General features: G+C 39.4%; 1 protein-coding gene across 4 annotated transcripts in view; it reads right to left on the minus strand.

The window, feature by feature from the left end:
* BRAF (B-Raf proto-oncogene, serine/threonine kinase) overlaps positions 1-14800 on the minus strand; it is an 88421-nt gene that overhangs the window by 10286 nt on the left and 63335 nt on the right. For all 4 annotated transcript variants that reach the window (XM_055807276.1, XM_027784064.2, XM_013297773.3 and 1 more), the window contains exons 11-18: positions 14652-14769; positions 13857-13941; positions 11358-11534; positions 9843-9889; positions 9154-9272; positions 8254-8385; positions 5197-5331; positions 4171-4324 (exon numbers count right to left, since the gene is read on the minus strand). In XM_055807276.1, coding sequence (XP_055663251.1) covers positions 4171-4324; positions 5197-5331; positions 8254-8385; positions 9154-9272; positions 9843-9889; positions 11358-11534; positions 13857-13941; positions 14652-14769 — 967 coding nt within the window. The remainder of the gene's footprint in view (positions 1-4170; positions 4325-5196; positions 5332-8253; positions 8386-9153; positions 9273-9842; positions 9890-11357; positions 11535-13856; positions 13942-14651; positions 14770-14800) is intronic.

A 14800-nucleotide genomic window follows, 5' to 3' on the forward strand; every position in this document is an offset into this window, starting at 1 on the left:
GAACGCAGGTGGCTATCCCTATCCACATACAGGCATCTCCCATCCTGCTACGTGTCAACAGGACTTCCTGAGCAGCAGCTAAAATGCTTTAGGTCACCCCTTTCTATTCTGAAGATGCAAAATACCTGTACCTAGTTCTTTCATCTTCTGAAAGAAACCTCACCTACAGGAGAGGAAGAGAGAACACAGGCAACCTCTTCACGAGACTTAGATGTATACAGATCAATGAAGTAACCTGAACTGTGAATTCACCGTTTGCTAGCAGGACAGGAAGGTCTTGCCTGAGAGCAATAAATGCACAAAACGAAGACTGTTTCAGGCACATCACCCACGATGCTCTGCCCTGCAGGAAGAGGATCATATCGATTCTGCCCTGCTAAGTCTTTGGACATAGTTCTGTAATGGCCAATGCTAATCTAAACTGGGACTACTGCAGTCCCACTCTCCCTCCTGACCCGAGCTGCAGAGCAATGACCTGCCTGTTGTGCCACACAGGCACTATCTGGCCCTGAGGCAAGATGGCTCAAGCAGCTGACCTAGCAAATGCTAGCTCAAGCTGGTGGGCAAGGAAAGTTTTCCAACCAGTTTTTGGAGAGCTGCTCCGTTAATGGTGGGGGGGATCCACTCAACTGTGCCGTACCGACTTGTGAAATTGGAGACCATCTGCCAGTACAAGGGTAAGGCACTGAGCCATGGATGCTCCAAATGAGGTCAGCTTACCCTAAAGCTATGAAACCACATACTTAGCAATTTGCTACGTGAAAAAAAAGCAATACATTTTTATTAATTGTGGGCCAGACGGCTGATGTGCTTTTTACCAAGCAGAACTTCAGATACTTGTTTTGACTGGTAACAAATTCCTTTCCAAAGGATGGACAGCATTTGAAAATGTACACTTCTTAAAGAACCCTTTCCAGTTAGCTACTAGAGTTTTGTCATGCTCGTCACGTGCAAAGCAAGTGGAAACTATTTTAAACACATACTTTCAAAAAATGATGATCAAAAAAAAAAGATGATCAAATTCTTTCACGTTGTGTCCAAATAATATATTATAGGGGCATGTTCTGAGCGAACCTACTGCCCCTGATTGCTGGAAAGATTTAAGACAGTTACCGATCTCTACTCTCACAAATTTCCAAGTTACCTGGATTCGTGAGGTTACTAAGGCATATACACAACACCTTAACTGTACTTCTTATCCTGGGGTAGATGCCACATTTCTCAGAAGAATCATAAGGAGAAGAATGGTTCCCTTCCAGGTCCATGCCAGCCTTGTCTACTGAAGCAGAGTGTAATGGACTTATCAGAGGGAAAATCCAAATTCCAACACTTTGCCTGGATTACATTCACAGACACAGAAAAATGTGACAAAACCGCAGCTGGATCTTGCGCTGAGCTTTTAGTATGGATACCATCCACCGGCTAAGTAAAAAACTGGAACATACACTGATGTGGATCATTAGTATCCTTGGAAGAACATAGCAGTGTTTAGGAGAATCTAGTCCTTCTAAAAGGTACTGAGATAGATTTTGTTTCTATACTGAGATGCAGGGAAGTAAAGAAAAGGAAGAATCTCACATAGTTTTATAAACTACCACTGCAGAAAAGCCTGCAATCCTACAGACCTGTTTTCAGGACCAACAGGCATCTGTTTCTAAACCATATAGTCAAGTTGCATCTTTGAGAACAGACCCAAATCCACAGGTGTATTTAGGCATCTTCATCCTACATACGTTCCCAAATCTCACTGAAGCCACAATTACAAACTACAGAAGTGAAACCCCTAAATACCTTTATGACAGAGGTTAATGATCCACAAAATCCAGCCTTCTTTTAGGCTTCATAAAATGCTTAGTGAGATGCTAAGATCACATTCTGGCCATGGATCCCAAACCGTGCTTGATGTTTACAAACAGGTGACACAGGAAGAAGTTTAACGCACTGACCATCCAGCAGGAAACAGGGCTGCTGTGTCTGAGGATGGCAGCATTTTTTCCCCCCATCACTGCAGTTCCTATAGCACAGAAGAACACTCTTAACAAGGAGGATAACACTATTCTAAGGAATAACTTGTTTGAACTGATCTGGCAGTTCCTGAAAAAGAGTAAGCCTGGGCAGGGCAGTGCTGATGGTTCTGCACTCTCCGTAACTCCTCAGGTGGATAAGCCTTTTGTGTGTGGGATGCCACATTAGATCTAGATTCTGCAGGAGACCCAGCATCATCATCTTGCTCTTACTGACAGGGGCATTGTAGCCTGTACTGGATACCACACCCCAAAGCTTAAGAAGCATTCCTCTTCACTGTCCAGAATAATAATTAAAAAAAAGTTGGTAAGAGAGGAAAAAAAAATTAAAACCTGTTTTCATTTTCAGATAAGCCTGCCAAAATGAGGTGAAGCTATCAGAAAGATGGGAAACAGATTTTCTAGAACAATAACAACTTCCATTCTCCATAACTATTTCCATAGAGATAGATTTCAACAGCTGAATTTTCTTGACTAACAAAATGAGAAAAGTTCATTCCCAAACTGTTTCAATAGCAGACACTAAAAAGACCCCTAGAATCTGGGCAGAAAATGCAGAAATTTTCTCTTGCCTATATCTCTTCAAGTTCTCTAACTCCACTTTCTGCTTCAAAAGGCTCAGATGCCAGACAACAGAAAAGAAAACCTTGAATTCCTGGTCTACTTCAAAAACCTATTGCTAGCAACATGCAAACGTCTCTGTAAGCATGTAAATCAGAAGCCATTAAGAACACTCCTGGCCATTGAAGTCCTAACAAGAGCAGCAATAGCTTGCTTCTGATACAGAAGAATCTGTGAAAATTAATAGCTTAGCAGTTTAAAACAAACAAAACTACATAACTAATTTAAAAAAAACCACAAGAACACAGTCAATAATAACGTTGTTTTTATATCTGACATCAAAGACTGATATAACCTGAACCACTATGTTTCACCTGTTCCAGAGGAATGCTCCTGAGAAAAACAGAATCTTTAAAAGTGAGCTGACAGGATCCTGGTAAGGTGTCTAGCTTTCTTAGCTAGATATCTAGTCAAGTGATTCACTTTTAGTCAAACTAGCAGCATTTTTTGTGAATAAAACCCAATGCGTCACTGAACAGAAGCATGTTCAGGAGTATTCCTAACAATATTGAAGTAATTAAAATCTTTCATCTAAGAAAATTCATGGTGTAATACTGATTTCCATGAAAACAACTGCTTTTTCAAATCCTCTTTTCCTATTATGGGTGTTAATAGCCTTTTTCCCTTAAAGCATTTGGTTATGCTTGGGATTTAAAATGTTGGTTTTAATTTTTAAATCCATGCTAATTAAAGGATACAGGCACCGTTACCAGTTATATTCTTGAAGTTCAGCAAAAGCAGGTTCAGAATTCCATATGTAATATAACATTTTGAGATGGTCTAAACTATAGCAGATCAGAGTATTCAAGGAAAAATAGAAAGTAAAAAAAACCCAAACCCCAAATAAAACCCATACCACCACTCCTCTGCAGGAAGACATGTTCTCTAAACAGCACTATTTTAAACTTCAGCATTCAAAATGAGACACACATCACTAAGATCTTTCTTTGGATTCTGTGTTGTATCTGTTCACTTCTGCTGACCACAAGAAGTTTTGACTGTGTTCAGCCTCGAAACTAAGTTTATTTTTCCAATTGTTTCCCACATATGAATAGCATTACTAACTGAGGAATCTAAAACCTATTGCTCAAATATAATGACTTCAACTGAAATAAAAAAACACCCACCATATTTTAAGTAGACTAAAATCAAATTCAATCCTGAGTAACTAACTACAAACATTAAACTAGGCAAAAATGACACAGGCAAATGAAAATGACACCCGACGACCTTAAGAAGATTTTTTCTTTTTGCCTGTTTTGAAGTGACCTTTCCCATTTCTCTTATGTGACCTTATAATTCTTGTGCCAGCTTTTCCTATGACAATCATTACCAACACAGACTTTATGTTTGGGACGTTCAAAGCCCAGTGTTAGGAAGTGAGTCTTCATTCCCTCAGTAAACCTTAAAGACATAGCCAGTAAGAACTGAGAGCGTACGTGTGTGTTGGACTCACAGGAACACACCAGCACACGACACACAGGCACATCCTTTCACATTTCTTTTCAGCGTACTGGAAACCCACCGTATCCCCCTGCTTGGATAGGCGTTTTTGGAGAAGCACAAGCATATAGACTAAAATCCTCTGTCTGGAAGCCAGCCCGGTTTAATGAGGGCTCAGATGCACTGCGGTGAATTTTTGGCAATGACCGGGCCAGAAGCTCAATGGAGGCAAGAATCTAAAACAGGTAGAAAATAAGCGATCACGTTTGTTGTTGCAAAGTTGTAACACTCTCAAAATCAAAGGCAGAACCATCAATTAACTACAGAAAAATATTTATGCACATATTTAAACAGAAACTTTTAAAAACAGATTACTGCATTGCACTCTGATGTTCACATCCTCAAAAAGTTAAAAAGGACATTTTGGGAAGAAACTGTCTCGTTTTCCCGATTAAAAGGGCATACTGATTTCCCTCTGTAAGCATAACGCATACAGTTACCTTTTATGTGCCTCCTTGTTTACGCACTAGTACCTATACCTACCATCGCTGCAAATGAACAGCCTTGGCAGCAGTTCGCTTACCACCACCTACCGCAGAGCCAGCAGGGGGAGCGCCTTGAAAACGCTTGGTTACATTCACAACAAAACCAAAAAAAAGGTCACCCCCAATCTTTTAGAACCCAAACCTTCTTCAGCAGGCATGATAAATCAAGTTGTTGTGACAAAACTATCAGTTTCCCTTCGTCAAGCCTGGGGGAGAGCAAGGAGGGGGTATAAAGATTTGGATCATACACCAAGTTCTAAAGTTTGTGTGTCTAATTGAGATTATTAAATTTCACTGTCTCCCAGTTTGAAACGTTCTCCGACATGATTTTTTTTGAACTACAAAGGTCATTTTAATACCTGCTTTGAATTGAAAATAGACTTAAAAAAACTTCAATTTTTAATTAAACAGCACTAGCCAGGCGCTGAAACAGCACTCTCATGAAGTCATGCTATAGCACTAATCAGAAACATTTTGAACTGGCCAGTGAGTTCATAACTGATTTTTATTTTTAATATTTGAATTGTAAAGTCTACTAAGAACTGAACAGGAACATATCTCACCTGTGGAAAAAGGGGTCTCTCATCTCTTTTCTTTTTTAAGCATTCTGCCATTAGTCTCTTCATAGCTTTTGGACAGTTGCTCCGTACTTTGCTGAGGTCTGGAGATAGGTATCCTCGTCCCACCATAAAAATTATCTTTATTTAATAGGAAAAAAGATGAAAGGGGAAGATGAGGATTCCATAAAACTAAAAGTAACAAAAGATTAACATTTTGCTAGACCATTTTAGTCCCAGCAGCAAGTTTTCTGCTACCGGGAAACATTATATGGTATTGAAATTGCGAAGTTTCTTAGACTAATGCTTGCTAACCTATTCAGTACAGAGAAAAAAAATATCAGATTTTTCCTCCTCCTCCTCAGAGATATTTCTGTGCAGCCTGAACACTAGTAAATGGTTACCATTTATAGCAATAACCATCTAAGGAGCGGTTCTTCGGTGTCAAAAACTGTTACAAAACCTAGAATAAGCAAATCTGTGGCAGGAACAGAACGTCTGAAAATAAATATTCTGTAAAAATAAATATTGTGTTTTATATTAAAAGTCAACAGCAAATTCATACTGAAAGGTATTTTAAGAAACACACGGACTTACGGCCTCAAGTTGCACCGGGGGAGGTTCAGACCAGGTATTAGGGAAAATTTCTTCACTGAAAGGGCTGTCAAGCATTGGAACAGGCTGCCCAGGGAGGTGGTGCAGTCACCACCCCTGGAGGTATTTAAGAGACATGCAGATGCAGTGCTTACAGACAGGGTTTAGTGCTGGACTTGGCAGTCCTGGGTTAACAGCTGGACTTGACGATCTGAAAGGTCTTTTCCAAACTAAATGTTTCTATGATTCTGTAACTTCAGATATTAAAACCCTTACCTTTTGAGAATAAATTCTGTCATATACTTCACCACCACAAAAGCTTATTCTTGACATCTGACAGCCTTCCCCACCCCCCTGAAAAAAACCCCAAAAACACAAAAGAGAAACTGCCTCTCCTCTGCGGAAGACGAAACAGACAGGCTTTGTATTTTTACAGTAGTTCCTTTACCATGGAAAGTTTATGTTTCACCTAAGGATAAAACTTAACCATAAGACAAAGTAAACTAATAGAAAGCAGGAAAGCAAAACAGATACGGCTAATGTTCTCTTGGGTATATTAATTTATTATTTTTTTTTTAAATCAAACAAGGTCAGATGCAATGTGGTTTGAGTACTGCAGTTGCTCTGACACTAAAAAGCCCTTTCAAACCAGCTGGTCAAGGATCCATTCATGCTGCAGCAGATAATCGCTACCTCTTCTGTATACTCAGACAGACCCAGCAGGTGCATCACACCTTGTATTTAATGAAATGTAACTATTTCATATCTTGACACTGGGAAAAAAAACCAAACAAAAAACCAACAAGAGAAACCCCCCACATCTCAAGCAAGCTATACATGTTATTTATACTAACACAATCCTTGTCCTTTTTAAACTTTCCAATTCGGTTGCATCTGTGTTGGCATCAAGGAGGAGTATAAAACTCCCATATGGTTTCTTTATAAATCCCCATGTGCCAGAGTTGCATTTCGTAGTAAAGACTTGTCTACCCTGTCCTTTACCTCTGCTGCAATGAGACTTACCATCACCTAAAGTTACTCTTTTCTAAATATTTACACTACTTAACTTGAAATTTTTCAAAATTCATTATTGGTTATGTTTCTGATACTCTCTTCACAAACATACAGGGATTAAACTTTTATTGCAACTGGAGAAAAGAGAATTTCACTACAAGAACACACCTAATCTGTATAGAAAAATCTGTTAAATGAGAGAAACACTCTGAGGTATAACAAGAACACAATGCTTTGTTCACCAAGAATCTCGGTTGTCTTCATAGCAGCTGATGTAAATGCACCAACAGAGTGAACAATATTTACAGCTTTTCAGACAATAGACTGGGAGTGACAAAACTCAAAGACATTATATCACATTTTATATGTTGGCTTCACTTGTAATTTAAAATTTGTTTCAGCACTCAGTCGTAAGCACCCACATGACTGGCTTCATCTTTCAAATCTCAAAAGGTAAAACCAAAACAATGCCTTAATACTGCTTTTAGAAGGCCACGTCCATCTGGCCAGGACTTTGGATAGTTCCCTTATTTCATAAGGCGAAACCAATTCAAAATAATAATAATAGAGTCACTAAATCTGATGAGTTGGGATTAAGTATTCTGACAGATATGGAAGCAGCCTTATAAAATGGCATTCACAGATGAACTGTTGCTATGGTTGCAATTCTCAAGTACTGACAGTGAAAAAACAAGGGATGTGGACACAGAAACAACATAAATATATCACTGCCCAGACATGGAATAGTTTACACCAAAGATCTTGATGCATAGATACTTTTTTCAGACTAGACAGAGAAATAACAAATCAGATATGCCTTCGCAAATGTGCCTATTCTGTGGAGATGTAATACAAGTGTGTGGTATCATTAGACTTAAGGAATATTTGTTCACAATTAAGTGATCTTCTTACAGGATTCACACATTCTGGAAAGTCATATACTCTTGATAAATGCCAATATCCTGAAATTCAATTAGATAGCACATGCATTTTTCAAGACTGAAATGAATATAAAACATTCAGCAAGATGATTGCTGTTCCATTTTGTCAATCCTATTGCTGAACTACTGTTCCATGCAAGGAGAGGAGAGGGAAAAGGGAAAAAAAAAAAAAAAAGACAAGAGAAATAATTGAACATATGGAGGATCATTTTGCCTTTGCAGAACTAATCTAAACTAGATTACTATTAAGGAACCTGCTCTCTCCCTAATAAGTATCCTGGCAACCAGCTCAGAAGCTGAAAATCTATACTTGAAGTAAAAAGCAAAAAGAAAATACCTCAAGAGACGTAAATAGGTACTACGTGGCTGAGGCAGATCTAAGGATCACAGAAATGTCACATCATAACATGAGAATCAGAAACACAAATCAAACACACAAACCATCAGAACGTGCACTTTGCAAGGCTCAGTCTGTTTCAGGCCACAGCTGACTGAAGTCAGTCCCTTCCCTTACCTGGTCCCTGTTGTTGATGTTTGAGTATGGTAACTGTCCAGTCATCAATTCATAAAGAACAATCCCAAACGCATACACATCCGACTGAAAGCTATACGGGTTTTTATCTTGCATCCTAATAACTTCTGGTGCCTGTACCATAAAAGGAAAGAATTATTTTTTATTTCACCACACTGGGCTGCACCTTGCAGACCAGGAACAAAACATGGACTTGTCCAGAATGTAACAAGTTGCAAGGCCCACTCTTGGCTTCAGATGTTACTGGGTCCTAATATAGACTGGATGTTGATGTGAATCTCAAAATCCGTTGTTTTTTTTTAGCTTGGTGACCCCTTTATTCCTCTATGGCAGAACAAAATGACCTTGTCTGGGCCGAGAAGCTGTTTTGAAACTAGAATTGTAACAACACTGAAAATAATGCCAACTAACAAAGCCTTCAGGTTTTTCAGGGAGAAAAGGAGAAAGTGGAGTTGCACAGGAGGTCGTAACTATACTTTTTGTTACAACCTCTGGAGAGTAACCACGTTTGGATCCTTAAAACTTGAAGAGTGTCTTACTTTTAGCTGAACTAGTTCCTCTGCTCCTTTGCAGGATGTTTTCCATGGCTTTTCTCACTTTCTCCTCAACCCTGGATTAAGCCTACCTTTTTGCCATAGCCATCATTTTGTTTTCAGTTTAAACCTCATAATAAGGGATGAGAACACTAAAGTTTTTTGCTGACTACTGGAAAACATATGCTTAAAGAACTGAAAAGCATTCATTTAGTATTCTTATTACTGCTTGTCTTTTCCAGCTTAAGACAGCTTGTATATGTCAGTGTGCTAGAGGGATAGTCTTGGAAACTTTGGCTGAAGGCAATTAAATTTATTGAAACAAACTCACCACTTCCCTCTTGCTTACCATCCATAGAATAGATCCAGACAACTGTTCAAACTGATGGGACCCACTCCATCGTGATTTCACTGTAGCTAGACCAAAATCACCTATTTTTACTGTGAGGTCTTCATGAAGAAAAATATCTAAAGGGGGAAATGTTAAGGAAAAACAAAGAGGTACTGATCCTGTCCTGCAAGAAGAGTAAACAGCCACAAGTTTGCAACATTAACATTTTTAACCATCCACTACCACTGGAGAAGATTTTCATGTAATACACATTCTAAGCAGTCAGCATGGTGAATTATGGTACTTAAGGGTTACATACATCATGACTGGGCCAGTGCTGAACAGACCATGGCACAGGTGGTTTTCTTGAAATGCCAAGTACTCTCTTGAAATAGTAAGTATAAGAAAAGCTGAAAATATTTAATGAGTGAACTGGCACAATCTTTCATTACATGTAGAAACCAAATGATGCAAAATCTTAATGATATCACAATAAAACTTGCTATGTTGCTGCAATCACATCAATAGAGACAGTAAGTATTCCTTACTTGGCTACCGGTGATATTAACCCTTCTTAGTGAAATTTCAGCTCAGCAAATGTTCACACATTAACTGCTTTTCACATCAGTAAGTTCACTTCTGGCAGAAAAAAAACCAAGCCAGGAAAGCTGTCATGTTCCACAATCATAAATTCTAGGAAAGGATACTATTACTCTTGAGGTCTCTGTGGATGATTGACTTGGCGTGCAAATAACTAAAAAGGAACATCATAGATTAGGTGGGTTAAATGATATTTCACTAATCAACTCCAAATTCACTGTATTACTGAAACACAAATTCTGTAGATATTCAAACTGCACATATTTATCAAGGTGGCAAGACTTCAGTTACCCATGACAGTTCCTGCAACAGTCACAGGAAAAAAAACAAAAATAAAATAAAGCTTAGATTTCCAGCTCAAACCTGATGCTACTAAGAACGAAATAAAATTTATGCACCACTTCTGCTTTTCACTAACTAAATACTCTGAATAAAAATAAATGAACTTCAGTGGTTTTTGACATGCCATTCACTGCTGAAGGTTCTGCCTCCTAGCCTTAATGGTGACTGTCAAGACACTCTGCAGGCTAAGTCACAGGTTTATGTAAGGTGTTTCTGAATTATGGGAGCTAAATGTGCTTCCCAGTCTCAAATGTGTACTCCAGTATGCTGATGGCTTTTTAGTATGGGACTGGAAAAAGGATCCCCTAATTTCAGACTGGATAAATAGATTGCAGGGAACAGAGAGGAGAGTACTTGCTCCACAGCATAGATGTAGCCTAAATTAGGCAACTAGCCTCCCTTGGCTCTTTGCTTAGTCAATGAGATTGGCACAAACCTGCTGGAAAAGTCCCAGTTTACATCTCTGCCTTGAATCATGCTCATAAAACAGCTTCTGCATCCCCAGTACCTACAGAGGGAGCCCAGGGAGATGAGCAGGCTAACAGAAGGCTGAGACTGCTTGCTGCAAAAACCTCCCCACCTCTTGACTGAAAACGTAATAGAATACTTGGTAGAAAACCAGCACAATGAACTGCAATCATCATAGCGGGTTTCCAGCTGGAGGGTGATTTGTCTATCTTACATCAGTGTTCTGATTTTGACACACAACTTTGGGCTAGTTTTGTAAATTCTAACTCAAGTCAATTGCCCTCTATGGGAGTAAGGATTATTTACAGTCCTTAGAACAAAATAGGTATGTTTTTCTCAAATGCTGAAATCTATTATCTAGAGAGCTACAATACTCCTAAGAAAAGGAGGGGGGAAAAATCAATTCTTTTTGCTAAACAGGACTGTGCTTTCTGTGTTATCTCACAGGACTCTGTCCTTTCATTTGCTGTGTGTTTCTTTTTAAACTAGTTTTGTGTAGGAGGTAAAACATATCTGCACTGAAGATCGTAAAGCCTGGAACAGAAATCTTTGCTTAAAAGATTGCAAGTTTAACTACACTGTAATTGTCTTTACTATCTTAGACCATATTTTCTCAAGAATTTGTATTTTCCTATGTTCCAAAAAAAGAACGCGAAGTCTGTTTTACAATAATAAACACTTTACCAAATGCTCTGATCATCAAGGCAGGACCCTGGGCTTGGCAAAGCAAGCAGATAGCTGGCATTACTTGCTGGTGTCAGGTGTGAAGAGGGTAAGTAAACATTGCCCCAATGCTCAGATACGATACTTACTCCATGCCTTGTGCAGTCTGTCGTGCAATATCGATTAGTTTGATCATTTCAAATTTGGTCTCAATGATGTGTAGATGGTGATATAAGCTGGACCCCTCACACCATTGCGTAACAATAGCCAACTGGGGTTTTGTTGAATAACCCATAAAAAGCAGGATATTCACATGTCGTGTTTTCCTGTTGAAAAGAAAAATCAAAAGGAAATCAGGTGGATCAGGAAATCAGGAAAAACCCAGGCAGATCTATCACAATCTGAATATGTATTTCCAAATAGAAGTTGCTGGGTCAGTCTCAACTTCTACTAAGATAACACGATAACCTGTTGCTAGATTCAATTTAATGAATTATTCCAGCAGTTAGTCTTTCTTATCATAATGACATGGAATAGCAACTCTGGGGTAAGCTCCACTTCCTCTTGCTTTTGCAAGCAACACAGCACACGACTGCTCGGAAGATGCTGTTACCACTAGGTCCCCATGGAACAGTGACAGTTTGCAGGCTGGTCTGCTTTTGTGTAACCCCAGTCCAGCTATGAGATGTTGCTCTTTTAAGGAGGACATCCAAAATGAAATTCCAGTCTCAGAGGATTCCAGAAAGGACAACCCTTTTGTTCAGAAACCATCAACACACTTCCTTGACAAGGCTTCAGCTTTTCTTAGTGTTTTATTGCACGAGAATTTTGTACTCTCTCCGGAGCCAGCACACAAGAAAGGATGGAAACAAGTATGAAAACTGTATCTCAGTAACGTTACGATATGAAATTGTTTCCAAACAGCACTGGGAGAGACTGGAGTTCACCACAGAGATCTGGCCAGATTAAATTAAACCTATTTCAAAGATGAAGCAACTCCAGACAGAAAAGCTTCACAACGAACAATACAGAGAAGATTATCTCAGTAGATATCCCAGCACATTCAAGGCCCAAAAGAATCTACCGACGCATTGTGAAATCTGAAAGATTATCCTCACCCTCCAGGAAAAGTCAATCACATTCTTATTGCCATCATGGCATCATGGACATGAAGAACTAGATACCTCCAAACGTACCAACAAGATATCACAAAGATGAGGCACCTAAGAATTCTGGACTATTTCCTAGCTTTCCCAGGGGCTGAGGAGAAATAAAGGCAATCTTCTTCCAACACAGCTCGGTTCTGAAGGCAGTCAGCTCCCTGCTGATGAAACCTGGCAGATCAAGCTTAAAACCTGTGGTAGCTTCTTAAAGCTATGCTACTGTGGAAGATGGCTCTTTATGTTTTCTTATATTAAAAAAATAATATGGGAGCCTAGATTGTGAACCCCTTTGTCCTCTCAGCAACGTAGACTAGGACAGTTCTGTATTATGAGACTGTGCCTTTCCCAGGTGCAAGGATTTGTCAAGTGATACTGAGGGTAACTGCTGAGTGAACAAAACTCAAGTAGTTTTTTGCAAATCCTACCTCAAAGTTAAGAAAGTAATGATGAAGCATCATCGAAAGGGTAAAACTACAGGTAAATCTGACTTGTCTGCATCAAATGACAAGACAACTATTTACTGTAAGTGCTGAAATGATCAACAACAGAAAAAGACTGGACTCCAGCTATGAGACTGCCAGCAGAAATCTGGGCTAGGTAGGAAATACAAGATTTTTTATTTCATGCAAGTTCTCCTGAGCAGTTATGTCAAAAATATGCAGAGATATCCAAAGTAGCATAGCCCAGAAAGCCTCTATTTCCACAACTATGGGCTTAAGAGTTTTCAGAACTAATGTTTCCTGGGGAGAAAGGCTGACCATCCCCTTTCCACTGTGCGGCTTATTGGGGATGCTCCTCCAGCACAGGCACCCAGCTCAACACAGCAGTCTTCCAGAGGCAAAAGCCTTCTTTCTCTTTTGTTTCTTAAAGCAAATTATGCTCGAGACTGCTCAAGATTGTACTTGGATGCTAATGGTCTTCCCCAATATTCTATTGTATTGTGTAGACTGATCCTCTTTTAAGAGCTGAGCCCAAGACAAACACTTCCTCTGAGAACGTACAAGTAGTCGACAGAGAAAAGGAAATCAAGAAGTGACTTTGAGAAATACATTTTAAAAAACGCTCAAACAAGTGGCACTGAACAGAAACTATTAAACAACAGGTAGTGTGGGCAGTGCTGTAGCTTAAAACCAACAATTAGTCATGCTCTCCTTCAATCTCAAAATGCGGATGAGGAAAGAAAGGCCTACAAGCTCACACTTAGGCTTGACTGTGCCCTTGGGGTAGTACAAGGGCAAAACTCGGTGCTGTCTTGAGGGTTTGGACATACGTATATTTACAACATAGGTGTGCAGGCAAACACATACAGGGGAAGGAAGAACTAGCAGCAGATACAAAGAAATATCTTTAAATGGCAAGTTGTATTTTCTGCCCAAAGTATCATCACTGAGGAATAAGAGCAATGTGTTCTAATGGAAATCTAAAATTCAATGATTAATGAGGCATAAATCTACACACATTTTGTGCCATTACAAATATTCTTACCTGAGCACTCCTACTTCATTTTTGAAAGCCTGTAACTGTTGAGGTGTGGGTGCCGTAACATTCAACATTTTCACTGCCACATCACCTTTAAAATAGCAGGTTTTAATAAGTGCCATTGACACATACTCCTCTATTGAGAAAATGCTATATAAAGCACCAGAGATCTTAAAATACCCTATTTTCTAGCTTTGTGAAATAAACCAGTACAATACTAAAATAAGCAAATATTCCATAAAATGTATAAACACTATTCTTATTTTACTCTGAGAAATCCTAGCCAAGTCAAAACTTTCCAAATAAACAATTGAAATCCTCATTCATCAAGTTGAGTACTTCAGACTTTATAGTAACTGTTTCATCTCTACCCTAATACATACTTAATTCAGAAGAGCATGCAACAGTTGAGTTTCTAAACAGTTTGATGTTCTAACATTACCTATTTAGCACACCACTTATTAAAAGTAATGTTTACGGCCCTTCAGTGGACTCTCCCCAGTATCCCCCTGTCTCTCTCTCGTACTGAGTAGCCCACAGCTGGACCCAGAGCTCCAGGTGTTGCCTCACCAGTGCTGAGGGAAGGATCATCTCCCTCAGCCTGTGGGTAATGCTCTGCTTAATGCATCCCAGGATATCATTAGCCTTCTCTGCGGCATGGGCACACTGCTGGCTCATATCCAACTTGGCATCCACCAGAATCCCCAGGTGCTTCTCTGCAAAGCTGCTTTCCAGCTGGGTGGCCCCTAGCAGGCAATGTTACCCGCTTAACAATAACTGTTTGCCATGACAGCCACATACCGTGCCACTTTCCTTTGTAGACTGTTCCAAATGATCCAGATCCTATCCTTTGTCCAACTGTGATCTGGCCATCTGGTATCTCCCAATCATCACTTGAATCCCGTCGACCAAGGGTTTTCTTTTCATATATGCATAAAGAACAAAAAAGG

This window comes from Falco peregrinus, chromosome 6 (genome assembly GCF_023634155.1).
Source record: "Falco peregrinus isolate bFalPer1 chromosome 6, bFalPer1.pri, whole genome shotgun sequence".
Taxonomy (NCBI): Eukaryota; Metazoa; Chordata; class Aves; order Falconiformes; family Falconidae; genus Falco; species Falco peregrinus.